This window comes from Oncorhynchus kisutch, linkage group LG21, assembly GCF_002021735.2.
Source record: "Oncorhynchus kisutch isolate 150728-3 linkage group LG21, Okis_V2, whole genome shotgun sequence".
Classification (NCBI taxonomy): domain Eukaryota; kingdom Metazoa; phylum Chordata; class Actinopteri; order Salmoniformes; family Salmonidae; genus Oncorhynchus; species Oncorhynchus kisutch.
Genome location: NC_034194.2, coordinates 8,149,686 through 8,173,424, shown reverse-complemented (window position 1 = coordinate 8,173,424; position 23,739 = coordinate 8,149,686). Strand labels below are relative to the sequence as shown.

The window sequence follows — 23,739 nt, the reverse complement described above, 5'->3', positions numbered from 1 at the left end:
CTGTACGGAATACAAAAATTCCAAAACATGCATCATGTTTGCAAAAAGGTACTAAAGTAATATTGCAAAAATGTGGCAAAGCAATTAACTTTTTGTCCTGAACACAAAGTGTTATGTTTGGGGCAAATCCAATAAAACCCATTACTGAGTACCACTCTCCATTTCTTCAAGCATAGTGGTGGCTGCATCATGTTATAGATATGCGTGTAATACTTCAGGACTGAGGAGTTTTTCATTCTAAAAAAAACCAGAATGGAGCTAAGCACAGGCATAATCCTAGAGGAAAATCTGGTTCAATCTGCTTTCCAACAGACATGGAGAGGCAAATTCGCCTTTCGGCAGGACGGAGTTGCTTACCAAGAAGATCTTGAATGTGCCTGAGTGGCCAAGTTACAGTTTCGACTTTTGCTTGAAAATCTGTGGCAAAACTTGAGGGTTTTCTAGCTATGATCAACAATCAATTTGACAGAGCTTGAAGAATTTTAACAAGAATAATGGGCAAATATTGTACAATCAAGTTGTGCAAAGCTGTTGGAGACTTTCACACAAAGACTCAGACCTGTATCGCTTCCTAAGGTGATTCTAGCATGTATTGACTCAGGGGTGTGAATGCTTATGTAACTTAGATATTTATTTTCACTTTGTCATTATGGGATATTATGCATAGATGAGCGTGAATTTATTTTATATTGATTCCCTTTTTAATTCAGGCTGTAACACAACAAAATGTGGAATACGTGAAGAGGTATGAATACTTTCTGAAGGCACTTCAGAATTATAGGTCTTTCAGAGTGTATTAGAAATTTAGAGTCAGGGGTCAGTAAAATGTCACTGTTTCTGCAATTTTTGTTCTATTACTTCCATAATGCAATTTAGTATCTTAATAATTAGATATGAAATAAGATTTCACATTCTACTTTGTGAGGATTCTGGATCCTGGTCCATACCAGCTGAACTATTGAGCTATATAATACTATTACCATAGTGCAAGTTCTGCAGAAATTGAAAGAAGTTGTACTGAGGCTGTCCTAATATGTACACCGTACACACACACATATACAGTGCCTTCGGAAATTATTCAGACCCCTTCAGACCACATTTTGTTACGGTTACAGCCTTCATGTAAAATGGATGAAAAAAAATAAAAACACTCAGCTAGCTACACACATTACCCAATAATGACACAGTGAAAACAGATTTCTGGACATTTTTGAACAGTTATTAAACATGTAAAACTGAAATACCTTTTGTACATAAGTATTCATAACCTTTGCAATGAGACTCGAAATTGAGCTCAGGTGCCTCCTGTTTCCATTGATCAGCTTGATGTTTCAACAACTTGATTAGAGTCCACCTGTGGTAAATTCAATTGATTGGACATGATTTGGAAAGGCACACACCTGTCTATATAAGGTACCATAGCCAACAGAGCAAAAAGCAAGCCATGAGGTGAAAGGAATTGTCCATAGAGCTCTGAAACAGGATTATGTAAAGGCACACATCTGGGAAAGGGTACCAACATATGTCTGCAGCATTGAAGGTCCCCAAGAACACAGTAGCCTCCATCTTTCTTAAATGAAAGAAGTTTGGAACCACCAAGACTCTTCCTAGAGCTGGCCGCCCGGCCAAACTGAGCAATAGGGAAAGAAGGGCCTTGTTCAGGGAGGTGACCAAGAACCCAATCGTCACTCTGACAGAGTTCTAGAGTTCCTCTGTGGAGATGGGAGAACCTTCCAGAAGGACAACCATCTCTGCAGCACTCCACCAATCAGGCATTTATGGTAGAGGGGCCAGACGGAGGCAACTTCTCAGTAAAAGGCACATGACAGCCAAGATCATGAGAAACAATACTTTCTGGTCTGAAACAAAAATGTAACTCTTTGGCATGAAAGCCAAACGTCACTGACCAGGATGTCTTGATCCCAGGCAGACTAAATAACTTTTTTGCCCGCTTTGAGGACAATACAGTGCCACTGATACGGCCCGCAACCAAAACATGCAGACTCTCCTTCACTGCAGCCGAAGTGAGTAAAACATTTAAACGTGTTAAACCTCGCAAGGCTACAGTCCCAGAAGGCATCCCCAGCCGCGCCCTCAGAGCATGCGCAGACCAGCTGGCTGTTGTGTTTACGGACATATTCAACCAATCCTTATCCCAGTCTACTGTTCCCACATGCTTCAAGAGGGCCACCATTGTTCCTGTTCCCAAGAAAGCTAAGGTAACTGAGCTAAACGACTACGCCCCGTAGCACTCACTTCCGTCATCATGAAGTGCTTTGAGAGACTAGTCAAGGACCATATCACCTCCACCCTACCTGACACCCTAGACCCACTCCAATTTCCACAGATGATGCAATCTCAACCACACTGCACACTGCCCTAACCCAACTGGACAAGAGGAATACCTATGTGAGAATGCTGTTCATCGACTACAGCTAAGCATTTAACACCATAGTACCCTCCAAACTCATCATCAAGCTCGAGACCCTGGGTCTCGACCCCGCCCTGTGCAACTGGGTACTGGACTTCCTGACGGGCCGCCCCCAGGTGGTGAGGGTAGGTAACAACATCTCCACCCCGCTGATCCTGAACACTGGGGCCCCACAAGGGTGCGTTCTGAGCCCTCTCCTGTACTCCCTGTTCAGCCACGACTGCGTGGCCATGCACGCCTACAACTCAATCATCAAGTTTGCGGACGAGACTACAGTGGTAGGCTTGATTACCAACAACGACGAGACGGCCTACAGGGAGGAGGTGAGGGTCCTCGGAGTGTGGTGTCAGGAAAATAACATCACACTCAATGTCAACAAAACAAAAGAGATGATGGACTTCAGGAAACAGCAGAGGAAGCACCCCCCTATCCACATCGATGGGACAGTAGTGGAGAGGGTAGTAAGTTTTAAGTTCCTCGGCGTACACATCACAGACAAGCTAAATTGGTCCACACAGACAGCATTGTGAAGAAGGTGCAGCAGCACCTCTTCAACCTCAGGAGGCTGAAGAAATTCGGCTTTTCACCAAAAGCGCTCACAAACTTCTACAGATACACAATCGAGAGCATCCTGTCGGGCTGTATCACCGCCTGGTACGGCAACTGCTCCGCCCACAACCGTAAGGCTCTCCAGAGGGTAGTGAGGTCTGCACAATGCATCACTGGGGGCAAACTACCTGCCCTCCAGGACACCTACACCACCCGATGTCACAGGAAGGCCATAAAGATCATCAAGGACAACAACCACCCGAGCCACTGCCTGTTCACCCCGCTATCATCCAGAAGGCGAGTTCAGTACAGTGCATCAAAGCAGGGACCGAGAGACTGAAAAACAGCTTCTATCGCAAGGCCATCAGACTGTTAAACAGCCACCACTAACATTGAGTGGCTGCTGCCAACACACTGACTCAACTCCAGCCACTTGAATAATGGGAATTGATGGAAATTGATATAAAATATATCACTAGCCACTTTAAACAATGCTACTTAATATAATGTGTACATACCCTACATTATTCATCCCACTTGTATATGTATATACTGTACTCAATATCATCTACTGCATCTTTATGTAATACATGTATCACTAGCCACTTTAAACTATGCCACTTTGTTTACATACCCTACATTATTCATCTCATATGTATATACTGTACTCGATACCATCTACTGCATCTTGCCTATGCCGTTCTGTACCATCACTCAATCATATATCTTTATGTACATATTCTTTATCCCTTTACACTTGTGTGTATAAGGTAGTAGTTTTGGAATTGTTAGATTACTCGTTGGTTATTACTGCATTGTCGGAACTCGAATTAACATCTGCTAACCATGTGTATGTGACAAATAAATTTGATTTGATTTTGATTTGATTTGAAACCTGGAACCATCCCTACGGTGAAGCATGGTGGTGGCAGCATCATGCTTTGGGGATGTCTTTCAGTGGCAGGGACTGGGAGACTAGTCAGGATGGAAGCTGAACAGAGAAAAGTACAGAGAGATCTTTGATGCAAAATCCTGCTCAAGGGTTAACGCAGGATAACGCAGGAGTGGCTTTGGGACAAGTCTCTGAATGTCCTTGAGTGGCCCAGCCAGAGCCTAGACTTGAACCCGATCGAACATTTCTGAAGAGACCTGAAAATAGCTGTGCAGCAGCGCTCCCCATCCAACCTGACTGAGCTTAATAGGATCTGCAGAGAAGAATGAAAGAAACTCACTAAATACAGGTGTACCAAGCTTGTAGCATCATACCCAAGAAGACTCGAGGCTATAATCGCTGCCAAAGGTGCTTCAACAAAGTACTGAGTATTTTTTTATTAGCACAAACATTTCTAAAAAACGATTTCTGCTTTGTCATTATGAGGTATTGTGTGTAGATTGATGAGGGGAAAAAAACACATTTAGAGGAAGGCTATAACCTTGCACATATTGATACAGATGAAAGATGGTATTACAGGCAATTTAACTTCTTGGTGACAGGGGGGCAGTATTGAGTAGCTTGGATAAGGTGCCCAGAGTAAACTGCCTGCTACTCTGTCCCAGATGCTAATATATGCATATTATTAGTAGTATTGGATAGAACACACTCTGAAGTTTCTAAAACTGTTTGAATGATGTCTGTGAGTATAACATAACTCATATGGTAGTCGAAAACCGGAGACAAATCCAACCAGGAAGTGGGAAATCTGAGGTTTGTAGTTTTATTTAAGTGATTGCCTATCCAATATACTGTGTCTATACTGTGTCTACTTCCCAAGGCTTCCAGCAGATGTCAACAGTCTTTAGAATGTGCTTTGAGGCTTCTATTGGGGAAGGGTGTCGAATAAGAGCTGTTTCAACAAGTGGACTAGGCTGAGGCCAATCAGTTGTTTACTGCGCGGTCACGTGGGCACACCGTTCCTTCTTTTTCCTCTGTAATGAATATGCCATTGTCCGGTTGGAATATTATTGAAGATTTATTCTAAAAAGACCCTAAGGATTGATTGTAAACAACGTTTGACATGTTTCTACAAACTGTAATGGGAACACTTCTGACTTTTCGTCTGGATTTTGCGCTCGCACTTTGTGCCTTTGGAATAGTGAACTAAACGCGCAAACAAAACGGATGTATTTGGACATAAATATGGACGTAATCAAACAAAACGAACATTTCTTGTGGAAGTGGGAGTCCTGGGAGTGCATTCCGACGAAGATCAGTAAAGGTAAATTAAGATTTATAATGCTATTTATGACTTTTGTTGACTCCACAATTTGTCGGGTAACTGTATGGCTTGCTTTTGTGGCTGAACCTATTCTCAGATTATTAAATATTGTGCTTTTGCCGTAAAGCTTTTTTGAAATCGGACACAGTGGAACATGCAACATTAATAACAAGTTTATCTTTAATTCTATGTAAAACATGTATCTTTCATCAAAGTTTATGATGAGTATTTCTGTTATTTGATGTGGCTCTCTGCAATTTCACTGGATGTTTTGGAGGCATTTCTGAACATGGCGCTAATGTAAACTGAGGTTTTTGGATATAAAAATGAACTTGATCGAACAAAACATACATCTATTGTGTAACATTGAGTCCTGGGAGTTTCATCTGATGAAGATCGTCAAAGGTGTGTGATTAATTTTATCTATATTTCTGCTTTTTGTGACACCTCTCTTTGGTCGGAAAATGTCTGAATGCTTTCTGTGACTAGTTGCTGACCTAACATAATGATATGTTCTGCTTTCGCCGAAAAGCCTTTTCGAAATCGGACACTGTGGTTGGGATTAACAAGAAATGTATCTTTAAAATGGTGTAAAATACTTGTATGGTTGAGGAATTGTAATTATGAGATTTCTGTTGTTTTGAATTTGGCGCCCTGCAATTTCACTGGCTGTTGGCGATGTGGGACGCTAGTGTCCCGAACGATCCCAGAGAGGTTAACAGACTGTTGTTGGACCTAAAAGTCTTCAAGCTGTCTTTAAGGAGAAAGAGAATAATGTGGCCTTTAAGGTGGATAGCAAGACAAATAACTGGTGGAAGGTGAGTGGGAAGGGAATAAAAAACATGTTTGGAATACGGTACATTAAAAACAATTACAAAAGTTAAGGCTGGGAATGGGGCTTGTGTTTGTTTTTGTCCAGATCACTGTCTTAAATTAAGTATCAAGTAAGACTATTTTGAAAACCTAAGTGCTAGGACTGTGTTTATATAATGTCCTGAAGAGGTGCTTTCAGCAGAACATTGACAGCGCATCAATTGTCTGAAATATGTCAATTTCGTGAAGTAAACAACTGTTGGATAAACAACTGCAAATGCCTTTAATTTCCTATCAGATTTTTTTAGAACTGTCTTTCAGTCTACGTTAATTGTTTGCACATTTCTTAAACATTGTTATAACTGTAAAGATATAACTTTGTATTTGTCTTGGTATTTCAAATCAAATCAAAATCAAATCAAATGTATTTATATAGCCCTTCGTACATCAGCTGATATCTCAAAGTGCTGTACAGAAACCCAGCCTAAAACCCCAAACAGCAAGCAATGCAGGTGTAGAAGCACGGTGGCTAGGAAAAACTCCCTAGAAAGGCCAAAACCTAGGAAGAAACCTAGAGAGGAACCAGGCTATGTGGGGTGGCCAGTCCTCTTCTGGCTGTGCCGGGTGGAGATTATAACAGAACATGGCCAAGATGTTCAAATGTTCATAAATGACCAGCATGGTCGTATAATAATAAGGCAGAACAGTTGAAACTGGAGCAGCAGCACAGTCAGATGGACTGGGGACAGCAAGGAGTCATCATGTCAGGTAGTCCTGGGGCATTTATTCTTATAAGAGAAAAAGAAGACTGTGAAAATGAATAAATCATGTCAATATTGATAGTATGTTACTTGTAAAATATAATATAGGCCTATGAATATATGAAATGTGTATACAAATTCATCACACCACTCAAAAGACTCGGACTGGTAAATAATTTAATTGCAAAAGGGTATTTTAAAAATATTTCTACAAGAATGCATTTTTTTTTATCAATTTGTTGTTTTGTCTGCACCATCATTAAATATATCTCAATGCTTTCAAAGAGGAACAAAATAACTGCAAATCTCAAAGGTTTCATCCTTTTCCTCTCACTATACATATACAACACTTGTAAACATCTCACTTTTTTCGATATGTATTTGGAAAGTGAAGAGAAGACAGGCATATTAAGTGAGTTTGTTTAATTTTTGTATATGTATTTATATAAAACAGTGACAGATGAAGAAAACATTTCTGAAAAATATTCTACCGGAAAATTTTAGGGGTTAAAAGTCGTGGGGTTAGATGGGGTGGCGTGTGTAAGGATTAGGGGGTAGGTAGTGGAATGTGAGGCGAGTGTTAACTCCGTATACTTTCAGAGAGATGGGGTGATTGGCACAGAGAGAGATACTGTGTCTACCATAAATGTATAGTGTGCGGACTGGATTGGTTCAGTAGAAAATTATAATACTAGCACCTATATCCACACACACACACACACACACACACACACACACACACACACACACACACACACACACACACACACACACACACACACACACACACACACACACACACACACACACACACACACACACACACACACACGCAGCATTCACATGTCAGGACTAAGCAGAGATACTGGTCTGTAAGATATGATTACAAAAACACAGAATGATGAACAATCGTCAACTCTTGACAATTCAAGGTCCTAAGTATGAAACATCTGTTAGGGACACCTCCCTACAGTGTGAAAAATCTATTTGTTCCAACAATATGTTCAGAGTTGATGTGCAAAGCATTTAATCATTTTAAGATATGTAGCTGCAGCATCAGAGCTCATCACTCATTCAGCTTTTTTTCCCCCCAAAGCAAAACCAAGACCTAGCACAGCATGTGCAACAAATCAATAGTTCAACCTAGTGCTGAGCTGCCATTTTTCATGAATGGGCATGTCAAACATCTGATTGTATTCAGCCTTCTCCATTGTTCACATTCATCAACCGAGTTCTATTAAGTCAATGTCCTAGCTGATGTAGCATTTCTACCTCACCTCACTTTGAGAGCATTATTGTTGTTATATCACTATCATTATCGTACAGTGCAACTTTTTCGGGTTAGTAAGCCCTTACATGATGGGACTCATTGAACTGGAAATGCCTCTAGTTTAAAAGAAGATTAAATGAAATCAAAAAAAGGAACAGATTTTTGCATAATATCCTTGATGCTTCAGAGGTTTCAAAAGAAAGTCTAAAGGAGTAATATGGCAAGACTTGATGCACGGTAGACAACAGAAACTGTCTGGAAAATAATCTGTGGGGACCAGCACTGCAAGTACCACCCTGCCTAATACAGGTGGTTCATCCCATCCCTCAGCCCCCATCCCCTCTCCCCTCCTACTATAACACTGATGGTACGGTCCTAGGGGATGCAGCTGCTATCATTTACAATGAGCGCTCCAGATTGCTGCCTGTCTCCAGGCCAAGGTTGTTGGTCCCCGCACTGTACTAATCAGGCAGAGCCGCAGAGCCTAGACAGAATGATTGCAGCCTGAACAGGAAATAAATACAGATAATCATAGGCCGTCCATCCGTATGTCTGCTCTGGACTGTGAATGTATCCCTCGGAGCAGCAGATTGGCCACTGCATTAATCAATCTGACAAACCGGGTCCAAGGGGCCACTTCTCTGAAAAAAGTGGACTAGGGCCCTATCACGGAGGTGGACACACGCTGAGCCCCTTGACGGAGCTCCGTCTATAGACCCATCGGTTTAAGAATGGTCTCTGTCACAGAGCTATACAGTGGGGGTAACAGACAATATCGAGATGTACAAACACACTTTTCAATAAAATCTCCATCGACCATTGGGTGTGTCAACTGTGTCAGGAAGTTTCATTTGGATAAAGGTGCATGGAAGACAACTACTGACAAGTTCACATAGCTACACAATATAATCTTCTTTACAGATGATTGAGAGAAGGAATGGTACAGCTAAAGATCCAGTTTTGGCGGTCACCAATACAATTTGACATGAAACACAAGCTCAAAATACCCACTAACACACGGAAACATACACTTGAAAGGAGAGGGAGGTTGTTGGTGCAGAGTGTATACCCCTCGTGGTCTAACCACGGTTTACCCCTTGAAATGCTAAAATCATTGCAGCTGTCCCTAACTTCTCTCTACCTTTCCCTTCCTCACATTCTCTCTCTCTCATTCTATTCATCTTCAATCCCTCGCTATCTGCTCATTTCACTCTTGAATCAAACGACATCTCACAACAACACTTTCCCAGTTTCTCAAATAGCATTTTGTTTTCATGTTATTTATCTTATTTTTTGTTACAAAACATTACAGGCTGTTTAGAACAACAACAAAAATACATTATCCAATTTTATATGCACATTTTTATAATAATCAATAATTTGCCGAATCCTCTTGGGTCTTTTCGTTTCCTCTTGATTGTTCTTTAGAATAAGTCCACAGTTTGAATGGCCTCTTGTCCAAGTGGGGAGAAAAATAAATACACTGGGTGGAAGTATAGAAATGTAGCTAAAGTTTTGAAAACATTATTTATCCAGGTATTAGTAAAAAGAAAGTTACGGTGTCTTTCGTGGTTGCCCTTAGTTTTTGTACGATGCATATATATTTCCAAATGTTTGGATTTCAATAAAAAAATGTTAACAGTTGTCCACAGAATATAGTGTAATTGTTTCCGATATAATTGTTGCTTCTTGTCACTGTTCAGTTCATGCGTTAATTCTCCATGGTGGTGATGTAGCTGAAGCTGTATTGTACAGTATTTTGTTACACTCATACATTCGCATACACACAAACACACATACATACATACTCACGCACAAACACAAGCACACACAAAAGGCTGGAAGGTCTTTGTATTGATTTGCCACAGTCCTCGCCTAGCTCCTCCCTCCCCCATCACACAAAGCGTCCAACAGGAGTACTTAGCTCTGACCAGCCATCTTGAAACACAAATCTCCCCAAAGTGATGGAACAGAAAAACATAAATGGAAGGCTGATGTAAACAAATGAACAGCAATTCTTATAGTAAGAAAAACACAATTGATGACACAAAATGAACCAATGGTCCTAAACTTTGAGAACATCCTGAGTGTGAGTTCCCCCAGGTTTTAGAAAAAGGTTGGTTCCATACCTGGTTAAGCCAAACTAATGTGGCCAGCTCCAGCAGCTCTCATTTGACCTCTGTGACCCTCTGATTTGCCCTCTTCCTCCACGTCCTTCTTAGGCATGTGCCCTTGTACATAATAATACACCTTCAATATGAAGATGGGGAATAACACACACACCAACAATAAAACAATTTTGTTTTCATTTATCATCTTGGTGTTAAACACTTTTTTTGTGTGCAAACGCTCGTTCACGTTTCCTGCTTTTTGAAACATTTTATACTGTGTTCATCCTTTTACAACTGTAATGTCCGTCAGGGGGCTTTCCGACAGATGTTGGGGTAGGGTCAAGGTTCAAAGAGATTTTCACAGGAGGAAGACTAAGTTCAGGATACAAGAGTTGGGAGGGGGGGGTTTAAGTCCTGGCCAACCTCACAAACACACACGCACGCATGCAAACACCACCCCACACTGAAACAAGTGAGGCACGCATGGGTTATGGGTTCTCTGTCTTGTCTATAGACATGTCTTTTTTACAAAATTATCCTGTTTAAAGTCTTATCGGATGGAAAAACATTGGACTAATAATGTGGAACACAGAAACATAAAATGTTGGCGTGGAAGAAAAATAAGAAAAACACAAGTTCGAGGTACTGCAAGCCAGTTTTGTTCTCGTCTGATTGGCAGAGATGGTCAGGCAGCTAGGGTTTCCTATTGGCTCTCTCTCTGGCACAGTTCCTCCCCATTCTGTCTGTCTGTTGGTCCATCTCAGACCTGGACAGGCAGTGTTTGGTTCATCTGTAGTCTCATGTCCTGAATGCTGCCTAGAATCTTCTTCTGGTGGCCGGCCAATGTCACCCCTATCCGAAGAAGGTCTCTGAGGAGAGCGAGAGAGCGAGAGAGCGAGAGAGAGAGAGAGAGGTCAGGCATAAACAAAAATAGGTCTACTTGAACCCAAATAATTTTCCTGGTCAGGAAAACATTGGGCCCTAGACAGGGAGTCTGTATCGGTACATACACATACCTACACGTACACTACGGTCACAAGATGCAGGCCTCCATATTCTCCCTAGAATTCCTAAGCAAACTGCTGGAGGCAGGGCTTTTTATGGAATGGTCTGCCTATCCATGTGAGAGACGCAGACTCGGTCTGAACCTTTAAGTCTTTACTGAAGACTCGTCTCTTCAGTAGGTCCTATGATTGAGTGTAGTCTGGCCCAGGAGTGTGAAGGGGAATGGAAAGGCACTGGAGTGACGAACCGCCTCTGATGTCTCGGCCTGGCCGGTTCCCCTCTCTCCACTGGGATTCTCTGCCTCTACCCCTATTACGGGGGCTAAGTCACTGGCTTACTGGTGCTCTTCCATGCCATCCCTAGGAGGGGTGCGTCATGTCATGCCAGGCGTTTTTGCTCTATACTCGACTTGAGTGGGTTGAGTCACTGACGTGATCTTCCTGTCCAGTCTTGCGAGGCTCTCCCTGGGGATCTGAGCCCTAGGACCATGCCTCAGGACTACCTGGCCTGATGGCTCCTGGTGGTCCCCCGTCCACCTGGTTGTGCTGCTTCTCCAACTCAAATGTTCTGCCTGCGGCTATGGTACCCTGACATGTTCACTGGATGTGCTACCTTGTCACGGACCTGCTGTTTTCGTCTCTCACTCCTCTCTCTCCCTCTACCGCACCCGCTGTCTCGACCTCTGAATGCTCGACTATGAAAAGCCAACTGACATTTGCTCCTGAGGTGCAGTCCTGCTGCACCCTCTACAACCACTGTGACTATTATTATTATTCGACCGTGCTGGTTATCTATGAATGTTTGAACATCTTGAAGAATGATCTGGCCTTAATGACCATGTACTCTTATACCTCCACCCGGCACAGCTAGAAGAGGAATGGTCACCCCTCAGAGCCTGATTCCTCTCCAAGTTTCTTCCTAGGCTCCTGCCTTACTAAGGAGTTTTTCCTAGCTACCATGCTTCTACATCTCCATTGCTTGCTGTGTGGGGTTTTAGGCAGGGTTTCTGTATCAGCACTTTGTGACATCTGCTGATGCAAAAAGGGCTTTATAAATACATTTGATTGATTACATTTGATTGACATATGCCAGTAGGTTTAAATGAGAATAAATCCAGTTTGCCCTTGTGGAAACAGTTGCAGACCGCAGTTATCTGTGTACACCAATAAAATGCCTTCCTTGTGTAACAGTATAACTTCTGTCCCTCTCCTCGCCCCTACCTGGGCATGAACCAGGGACCCTCTGCACACATAGACAACAGCCACCCTCGAAGCATCGTTACCCATCGCTCCACAAAAGCCACGGCCCTCGCAGAGCAAGGGGAACAACTACGTCAAGGGCTCAGAGCGAGTGACGTCACCAATTGAAACGCATTTAGCGCGCACCCCGTTAACCATTTCACATCGGTTACACTCACCCCCCTTTTGACCTCCTCCTTTTCCACAGCAACCAGTCAACAGCATCAATGTAACAGTATAGCTTTCATCCCTCTCCTTGCCCCTACCTGGGCTCGAACCAGAGACCCACTGCGCACATCAACAGCTGCCTCCCACGAAGCATTGTTACCCATGGCCCTCGCGGAGAAAGGGGAACAACTACTTCAAGGTCGAAGAGCAAGTGACGTCACCGATTTAAGCGCTATTAGCACGCACCACGCTAACTAGCTAGCCATTTCACATCGGCTACACTTGAGTCATGTCAACAAAATGGTGACACTCCTCAGTGCACTGATACCTGGGCCAGATGTAAAATAATTCAATATCCTGGCAGGTGGACGAGAGTAGGAAAATAGTAATGGGGAAGGGAGGTTAATATTTTAACAGTGCTTTATGCCACTGTGGGCCAGCTGGTGCTTTTCACGTCACTAAAACCAATCTGCCAGCCAGCCAGCCAAACAACCTGTCAGTCGAGAAAACAAGTTAGTTATTGAGAAAACCAAGCGAGTGAGGAAGTCAGTCATGGAACATTCTGTCAGTAGCCAATCGGTTATTTCTGCAACAGACTGTAAGTCAGTGTGTCAACTAGTCAGTGATCGAGAAAATAAAATAAGTTAGTAATTATGTCAGTCAAAGAACAATCAGTTAGTAGCCAATGACATTCATATAACAGACTAGACTGCCAGTCAGTGAGTCAACTGGTAGGTCATTTGATGGTGATTCGTCTAGTCTTACACAGTCAGTTAGATGACAAAGCTGTCTTGAAAGACAAGACTGGAAGAGAACAGTAATCCATCCTTTCAATCAATCAATCTTATAGCAGTCACCTAGGTTGACTTGTCTTTTAACAGTTTCTCAAACTGTCTTCATAGTTCAAAAGAGAACAGAAAGAGTTCACGACGAAATGCGAGGAGCAATGGGGGAAATATGAAAATGACACCCACACTGCAGCCTTATTAAAGGATGGCAGCTATGAAAAAAGCTGTAGCACCTGTTTGGCGGCAGTCAGTTAGACGGTGTAATCTAATCGTCTCAGCGGTGTTAGTTTAACACTAAGGCCTCATGTACTGGATTGTTAGGAATAATATCACAAGGACTCTCTTTTCCGCTCTTTTGTTTGTTTTTCCCTTGCCGATAACGAAGGAGAGAGCAAACCACGGTCGGCATCTGGGGGAACGATTAGCAAACCACGAGGGCCCCAGCGCCTGTCTGGATCCTCTCCGTTCACACAGACAAAGACACACATAAATTCAACCTTGTACACCGACACCATGCCCTTTGCAAGTTTGCGTGTCTTTGTTGTCCTCTGCATTTGCACACAGGCAAATACACACACACACACACACACACACACACACACACACACACATATACTACCTCTTCTATTACTTTTACTACGTATTTTGGACTTGAGACTTTTATTGTTATTATTGATGTTGAGGGAGCTAGCACATAAGCATTTCGCTGCACCTTTTGTACCTGCTGTAAAGTGTGTACACGACGAATAAAATCTAATTTTATTTTGATTTGACACAAACCATTTTTCCTAAATGAAATCAATTGTGTTTTTGTTTCCATTGCAATCCCTCATGACTCCAGCAACGGAGGATAAAATGATCATAAATGCAAGCCATTAGAGGAATTACCTGCCATTAAGAGCAGGAGAGAGCCACTGTACAGCACACTTGTCGGCCTGCCAAATTGAAACAAATCCCCTATTATCCACCTAACGAGGATGATATATTGATCATTATTATCATAATTATTTTATTTGATCACAACTGGCCCCGTTTCCATGACTTCTATGACACACATTTCCTGTTATATAAATAACGTGCCAAGCTGGCTCTGAAAATGTTGGTCATGTTCATTAGGCCCCAAATGAAAGAAAATGGACTGAAACAGGGAGGGACTACCAGGACTTGTCCAATGATAAACGTTCCTTTTCATTTCACGTTGCAAAACCTTTTAACATTTTGTTTCCTAATGAACACGACCCAGTTCTATGTCAACTCTTAGGTTATTATTGCTGGAAGGGAAGGTGCCGTGAGGTAACGTGCACTATGGAGGAAGAGTGTGTGTAGTGTCCTTCAAGTCTCTCCAGGATGAGGGAGAACTGCTTTTTCTCTTATTGTGTTTTCACTTCAGGGTCAATTAGTGTTTGTGGACCCTTATCCCGAATGGGCTCTCACTAGTTGTACAACTGACTAGATATCCCCCTTTTCCTTTCCTTTCCAATCACATACAATGATAACAGTAACAACTGCAGCCACCATTATTCCCAAAGCGACTACATTTTTAGTGTTACTAACTCTGGAGAACAACGCTGTCCTGGTTCATACTGTACAACCTGTGTGAGAACTGGGCCTCTGTGAGTGAATATTTAAATGCAATTTGAATGTCTCCAGTCATGTAGATTTCAAGGGCCATGCTCTCATTGGCACCCTAAGGATGTCTACAATGAGGCCGTTTGAATTCACCTGAGGTTAATTCTATTTGGTTGATTAAAATTGACTATTTCCAAACAACAAGGTGGGCCGACGCCGAAAACAGTGAAGTGGATCGATCTACTGTACGTCGAGGGAGGGGCTGATTTTTTTGCACATGACAATATTCTTATGATTAATGTCAAACTTGTTGCCACCTTCAATTCTTGCACATTTTTTTCAGAAAATGTATTCTGCACAAAAATATAAAACGCAGGATGCAACAATTTCAACGATTCTACTGAGATACAGTTCATATAAGGAAATCAGTCAATTTAAATGAATGAATTAGATCCTAATCTATGGATTTCTGGGATCTTGATTCCAGCTCATGAAACATGGGACCAACACTTGAAATGTTGCGTATATATTTCAACACTGTCTGCTCAGGCAAATTTGCTCAACCTAGAACCAATCAGAACTCCTGTACATATGCCTCGTAGATGAAGGCAGCTAATGGCCTGCTTCTATCTAAGATGGAAAAACAGTGTCAGTGTGTTAAGAGGAACTAACATTAACTACCAAAGACTAAATAAGATAATTATTAGTTTTTGAATGCACGTTGACCTTTTAGACAATTTATTGAAAAATAGCCAATAAGACAGTTGACTAGCCTAGCCAGCTAATACTATAAACATCAATGTGCCTGCTCAGGAAGCTAGTGTTTCATCACTGTCAGTTAATAAAATGTTTATGTTTTGGCAAGATTGTCTCATTTCAAGTTAGCTGCAGGCTTAAATTAACATTAAATCATTTGATTTAATAGAAACCCACATAAAAGCATGTAGATAAATGTGTTTGTGTCATTTATGCTAGAATGGAGGTTCAAAAATGACAGCTGCACAGGCATATTAGCAAATAAAGTAGCCTACTAGGGCTGTCCCTGACAAAAACAAATCTTGGTCGACCGAGAGTCATCCTATTCTTTTGACAAATCGATTGGTTGAAATGTTTTAAACATATTTTTCCATATATAGACAGAAACCCTATGTGTTTGAATAAAACCAACTACATATGCACTGAGCTTGTCTGATGCTTTAAACCTCACTAGGGTAGCGGGCACTATTTTCACCTCCAGATGAAAAGCGTGCCCAAAGTAAACTGCCTGTTACTCAGGCCCAGAAGCTAGGATATGCATATTGGATAGAAAACACTCTAAAGTTTCAAAAACTGTTAAAATAATGTCTGTTATTATAACAGAACTGATATGGCAGGCGAAAACCTGAGAAGAATCCATCCAGGAAATGGGATTTCTTTATGTTTGTAGTTTTCCATTGACTGCCTACACAGTATCCAATGACTTAGGACTCAGATTCCACTTCATATGGCTTCCACTAGATGTCAACAGTCTTTAGATTCTGAAAAATGAGGGAGTAAGACCACTCTGAGTCAGTCGATAGTGGAAAGTCCCCAGACCTGTTTGTTGCGTGCGAACGAGAGCGTGCCTTTCTTGTTTTTCTTTTATATTGACGAAGCTATTGTCCGGTTGAAATATTATTGATTATTATGACTAAAAACAATTTTACTGATACTATTTGGATTTTTCGTCTGGCTGTTGTGACTGCCTTTGAGCCAATGGATTACTGAACAAAACACGCCAACAAAACAGAGGTTTTGGATATAAAGGAGGGACTTTATCGAACAAAACAAACATTTATTGGGTAACTGGGAGTCCTGTGAGTGCAACCATATGAAGATGATCAAAGGTAAGTGATTCATTTTATCGCTATTTCTGACTTTTGTTACTCCTCTACTTGGCTGGTTACTGTTTGTAATGTTTTGTGAGCTGGGCACTGTCCTCAGATAATCACATGGTATGCTTTCGCCATAAAGCCTTTTTGAAATCTGACACAACAGTTGGATTAACAAGAATGTAATCTTTAAGCCGATGTATAACACTTGAATGTTTTATTAATTTTTATTATGAGTATTTCTGTTTTTGAATTTGGCACTCTGCAATTTCACTGTAGAGCCTCTAGTCCTGCTCACTATACCTTATCCAACCTACTAGTTCCACCACCCACACATGCAATGACATCTCCTGGTTTCAATGATGTTTCTAGAGACAATATCTCTCTCTTCATCACTCAATACCTAGGTTTACCTCCACTGTATTCACATCCTACCATACCTTTGTCTGTACATTATAGCCTGATGCTATTTTATCGCCCCCAGAAACCTCCTTTTACTCTCTGTTCCAGACGTTCTAGACGACCAATTTTTATTGCTTTTAGCCGCACCCTTATTCTACTCCTCCTATGTCCCTCTGGCGATGTAGAGGTGAATCCAGGCCCTGCAGTGCCTAGCTCCACTCCTATTCCCCAGGCGCTCTCTTTTGACAACTTCTGTAACCGTAATAGCCTTGGTTTCATGCATGTTAACATTAGAAGCCTCCTCCCTAAGTTTGTTCTATTCACTGCTTTAGCACACTCTGCCAACGCGGATGTTCTAGCTGTGTCTGAATCCTGGCTTAGGAAGACCACCAAAAATTCTGACATTTTAATTCCAAACTACAACATTTTCAGACAAGATAGAACTGCCAAAGGGTTGCAATCTACTGCAAAGATAGCCTGCAGAGTTCTGTCCTACTATCCAGGTCTGTACCCAAACTATTTGAACTTCTACTTTTAAAAATCCACCTCTCTAAAAACAAGTCTCTCACCGTTGCCGCCTGCTATAGACCACCCTCTGCCCCCAGCTGTGCTCTGGACACCATATGTGAACTGATTGCCCCCCATCTATCTTCAGAGCTCGTGCTGCTAGGCGACCTAAACTGGAACATGCTTAACACCCCAGCCATCCTACAATCTAAACTTGATGCCCTCAATCTCACACAAATTATCAATGAACCTACCAGGTACCTCCCCAAAGCCTTAAATACGGGCACCCTCATAGATATCATCCTAACCAACTTGCCCTCTAAATACACCTCTGCTGTCTTCAACCAAGATCTCAGCGATCACTGCCTCATTGCCTGCATCCATAATGGGTCAGCGGTCAAACGACCTCCACTCATCACTGTAAAACGCTCCCTGAAACACTTCAGCGAGCAGGCCTTTCTAATCGACCTGGCCGGGGTATCCTGGAAGGATATTGATCTCATCCCGTCAGTAGAGGATGCCTGGATATTTTTTTAAATGCCTTCCTAACCATCTTAAATAAACATGCCCCATTCAAGAAATTTAGAACCAGGAACAGATATAGCCCTTGGTTCTCCCCAGACCTGACTGCCCTTAACCAACACAAAAATATCCTATGGCGTTCTGCATTAGCATCGAACAGCCCCCGTGATAGGCAGCTGTTGAGGGAAGCTAGAAACCATTATACACAGGCAGTTAGAAAAGCCAAGGCTAGCTTCTTCAAGCAGAAATTTGCTTCCTGCAACACTAACTCAAAAAGGTTCTGGGACACTGTAAAGTCCATGGAGAATAAGAACACCACCTCCCAGCTGCCCACTGCACTGAAGATAGGAAACACTGTCACCACTGATAAATCCAACATAATTGAGAATTTCAATAAGCATTTTTCTACGGCTGGCCATGCTTTCCACCTGGCTACTCCTACCCCGGTCAACAGCACTTCACCCCCAACAGCAACTCGCCCAAGCCTTCCCCATTTCTCCTTCTCCCAAATCCATTCAGCTGATGTTCTGAAAGAGCTGCAAAATCTGGACCCCCTACAAATCAGCCGGGTTAGACAATCTGGACCCTTTCTTTCTAAAATGATCTGCCGAAATTGTTGCCACCCCTATTACTAGCCTGTTCAACCTCTCTTTCATGTTGTCTGAGATTCCCAAAGATCGGAACTTTGACTTATTATGATCATCATTTAGCAATATTCAATTAATACGCACAAAACATATAAACTAAGCATTCACTGTGAAAGTTGATACACAGTGTAGGCCCTTCATATATAGGCTATGAGCATCACTTCTTCGGGATCGGTGTCCCTTCCAGGGGACGGTTAAGCTAACGTAGGCTAATGCGATTAGCATAACAAGAGAATTTCTGCCATATCTGATATCTCATATATCTGATATTGGCAGAAAGCTTAAATTCTTGTTAACTTCTTCTAACTAGGGGGCAGTATTTTCATTTTTGGATAAAAAACGTTCCCGTTTTAAGCGCAATATTTTGTCACGACAAGATGCTCGACTATGCATATAAGTGACAGCTTTGGATAGAAAACACTCTAACGTTTCCAAACTGCAAAGATATTGTCTGTGAGTGCCACAGAACTGATGCTACAGGCGAAACCAAGATGACATTTCAAACAGGAAGTGCCCCAGATTTTGAAGGCGCCAAAATTCCAATGTTCCAATGACTCCTTATATGGCTGTCAATGGGCCAAGAATGAGCATAGACTTTCTGTCGTTTCCCCATAGTGTCGACAGCATTGTGACGTATTTGTAGGCATATCTTTGGAAGATTGACCATAAAACACTACATTTACCAGGTGGCCGCTTGGTGTCCTCCGTCGAAATTATTGTGTAATCTCCAGCTGCAGTACTTTTCCGTTTGCTACTGAGGAGAAACCCAACTGCCACGAATGATTTATCATCGAATAGATATGTGAAAAACACCTTGTTTCTGTCGATATTATGGAGTTCATTTGGAAAAAAGTTTGGCGTTGTAGTGATTTAATTTTCGTTTTTTTTTCTTAGCCAAACGTGATGAACAAAACAGAGCGATTTCTCCTACACAAATAATATTTTAGAAAAAAATGAACATTTGCTATCTAACCGAGAGTCTCCTCATTGAAAACATCCGAAGTTCTTCAAAGGTAAATGATTTAATTTGAATGCTTTTCTTGTTTTTGTGAAAATGTTGCCTGCTTAATGCTATGCTAGGTTATCAATACTCTTACACAAATGCTTGTGTAGCTATGGTTGAAAAGCATATTTAGAAAATCTGAGATGACAGTGTTGTTAACAAAAGGCTAAGCTTGTGTTTCAATATATTTCTTTCATTTCATTTGCGATTTTCATGAATAGTTAACGTTGCGTTATGGTAATGAGCTTGAGGCTATGATTACGCTCCCGGATACGGGATTGCTCGACACAAGAAGTTAATCTAACTGCACTGTCGAATTTACAGTAGCTATTACAGTGAAATAATACCATGCTATTGTTTGAGAAGAGTGCACAATTTTGAACATGAAAAGTTATTAATAAACAAATTAGGTTTAATGGATAACATGATTGGTAGACGTGATGAGCAGGGAGAGTACCATGGCTAGTGTACAAGTTTGTATTGGTTTACAGACTAGTACTCAGATGCGTTTGCCTGTCCAGTTAGCGAACATAAACGTTGCTAAAACTGACATTGCCAACAAACAGAAATGTGTTCGGAAGAAATTAATATACATAAAAAACAGCTCCACCCAGCTCCACCCACAGAAATCGATCATCTTGAAAACTAAAGCAGAAAGCTTGCTACGACCCACCGCCTAAGTCACTCACCATAACAAGTCACTCTTGCCATATCAATGAGGCCTTTTGAACTGAACTAACCTGAATTGAGTTTGATTAATTTGAATGGACTATTCTTCGATTCACCCAATCACCCTGCTATCTTGCCACATCAATGGGGTCATTTGAGCTGAAACAAACCAATTTGCAAGTGAACCAACTCATGTCTCAATGAAGCCATTTGAACTCAACTAAACCAAATATAATTAATCGGAATCGACTCATTCTTCACTCACTCTGCTGTCATCTGGGCCACGAGATCAAAGGAGGCAAAGCCGGCATTGAGGAAGTTGTCGCGATAGCGGCTCATCTTGATGGCATCCAGCCAGTCTCCCACGGTGGTGAAGGTGGTGTAGTCAGGGACGCATCGGTCGAGCAGAGGCTGCGATGCCCTACAGGAGGGAGGAGGAGAGTGAGACAAAAGAGAGAGGGTTAAGGTCAGGCCTCGCCTCCAGCACCAATGAAACCTCACTCCCAAACCCCCCAAAACGCCACCTCGCTCTCCCCCTCGCTGCCCTTGTAGGGTCAAGGGTTAATCGCCTCCGTCGCCTGACGTAACCACCTTTGGCTACCGTTGGAGACTGGCTTGGCCGGGCGTGTGTGTGTGTTCTCTTTGGCATGATGACCAATGCTAAAGAGACAAAAGGTGTGCAAACAACACAATACGGCGAAGGTGGAAAGACATTTCCTCAAGAATCTCTTGGACAGCGTGGAGATATTTGTGGACTGTCAACCTGTGTGTGTGTGTGTGTGTGTGTGTGTGCACGTGTGTGTGCACGTGTGTGTATGCATACACCTGCAGACACCCAACGAGGCCCTTGGACTCTCCAAAAAACCAACCACCCCTGACTGATGTCATAGAGAGGGGGGCCACCTTGCAGTTTTAATAAACAGCAGTGGAAGTTTGAAAAGAGAGGGAGAGCTAGGGTGAACAAAGGAAGGTGGGGGAGAAAAGGACAGAAAGAAAAAAGGGGGAAGAAAGAGGAGAAAGAGAACCTCTGTCTCTGTCTAGCTCTCTCTCTGACCGCTCTCTGCTCTGTTGATCCTTGTCGTCTTTTGATGGCATTAGATTCACAATCAAAGGTGGATGGAAAAAAGAGAGGGAGCGAGTTAATAAGAGTCAATACAGAGGCTCCATTGAAGGGTTGACTGCTGCAGAGGGATATGAGGAGTGCTCTTTAACAAGGCCTGCGCTTCAGGGCCCTGAGGGTTTGGGCTAGCCACAATCAACCATCAGACACAGTTCCCTCTTAATAGAGCATTGTTAGCCACTTTCTGAAGTCTCGTACTGAAGTGGAAGGTGTCTAGCCTGATCCCAGATCTGTTTGTGCTATCTTGCCAACTCCTTATGGTCAGTGGAAAGACAGCCAAAACAGAGGATGTGGAATCAGGCTAGAAGTCAAAGGAAGCCAAAGGCACTGGGAGAGGCCACTAAGACCGTATGTCTCATGTTATGAGGGGCAGTCACCTGAGTGGATACTCCCAAACTGGAGCCCAAAGGGCAAAGGTGTTGTGACGGTTTCCTCATGGTTTTTGGTGAATGTTTTTTTGTTTGTCTTCAGTGTGAGTGGTGAAAGACACAGATCATTGGATTTTTCCGTGTCAGGCTACATGGGTATGCATTATGAGGCAGACACACCTGACCGCACATCGCCACCACCCCCCGCACACACACCACACACACGTGCCACACACTCACTCGCGCATGACAGGAGGACACCTCCACCTGTATTGTATAAACTATAACATGACTCCCAAACCAGTGACAAAAGTTAGCCTAGCTACCGCTAACCACTACAAAGCACTAATGTCACGCTGGACGTCATGGCACCTCATCTCTCACTCACTCTTTCCCCATTAGGCTCGGCAGGGGGCACACCTCTCCACTGGCCCATTTAAAATATTTTTTGCAAAAAATTCAAATCGTTCACGTCTTTTCGCGTCACTATTAATCTAGCTAAATACTGGCTAATTAATATGATTTCATCTTCCCAGCCATCGCCATAGCGCCAGATCCCCGATGGAATCACCCCCTATTCCTCCTCACCCTCTTCCCCCTTTGGGCTCTTTCCATGAAAACTACAGAGGAATGTAGCATGAGGATACCACTAAATATGTGAAACCATTGATCTAAGAACTTCCTTGTAGGAGCTATGGATGCCTTGAGTGCTTTATTGAGCAACGGTAATTCCACATTTGCATTGACAACCTTGGCCAGTTGTTTGGTGGCTTAATGTTTTAGCTATGGGAAGTTCTGTGTACTGTAGGCATTGCTGAGACACTGACTCTCATATAAGTCCATTTGGAAAAGGATATTTTTCCAGTGAAAAGTGTTATCGTTGTCGGCATGACTCGGGTGACTCTAGAGTCACAACATATCCTGACACAGATAAAAAATGGCACCGTCACTACTAAACCCTAGTCCAGGGAACATACTGTATTGCAGTAGACAGAAAACCAAAGAAACCCATTTCAGAGATACATATTTCTTCCTATTCTCTGTAATGTAATCCATTACATACATACAAACATACATTCATACACTATATAGTACCTGTCAAAAGTTTGAACACACCTACTCATTACAGGGTTTTTCTTTATTTTTACTATTTTCTACATTGTAGATGTAAACTATGAAATAACACATATGGAATCATGTTGTAATCACAAAAGTGATGAACAAATCAAAATATATTTTATATTTGAGACTCTTCAAAGTAGCCACCCCGTGCCTTGATGATAGCTTTGCACACTCTTGGCATTCTCTCATTTCAATTAACAAGTGTGTCTTGTAAAAAGGTAATTTGTGGAATTTCTTTCTTTAATGTGTTTGAGCCATTCAGTAGTGTTGTGACAAGGTAGGGGTAGTATACAGAAGATAGCTCTATTTGGTAAAAGACCAAGTTCATATTATGGTAAGCACAGCTCAAATAAGCAAAGAGAAACGACAGTCCATCATTACTTTAAGACATGAAGGTAAGTCAATCCGGAACATTTGAAGTTTCTTCAAGTGCAGTTGCAAAACCCATCAAGCGCTATGACAAAACTGACTCTCATGAAGACCGCCAAAGGAAAGGAAGACCTAGAGTTACCTCTGCTGCAGAGGATAAGTTCATTAGAGTTATCGGCCTCAGAAATTGCAGCCCAAATAAATGCTTCACAGAGTTCAAGTAACAGACATCTTAACATCA

General features: G+C 42.2%; 1 protein-coding gene across 7 annotated transcripts in view; it reads right to left on the bottom strand.

Moving 5' to 3' along the window:
• Positions 1 to 6,934: 6,934 nt before the first annotated feature.
• The window catches only part of LOC109866577 (ephrin type-B receptor 3-like), a 105,754-nt gene continuing 88,949 nt past the window's right edge, over positions 6,935 to 23,739 (bottom strand). For 4 of the 7 annotated variants that reach the window (XM_031800748.1, XM_031800750.1, XM_031800749.1 and 1 more), the window contains exons 15-16: positions 20,785 to 20,940; positions 6,935 to 11,020 (exon numbers count right to left, since the gene is read on the bottom strand). In XM_031800748.1, coding sequence (XP_031656608.1) covers positions 10,912 to 11,020; positions 20,785 to 20,940 — 265 coding nt within the window. In that variant the 3' untranslated portion in view covers positions 6,935 to 10,911. The remainder of the gene's footprint in view (positions 11,021 to 20,784; positions 20,941 to 23,739) is intronic. The other 3 variants (XM_031800751.1, XM_020455311.2, XM_031800752.1) reach the window with 1 other exon arrangement.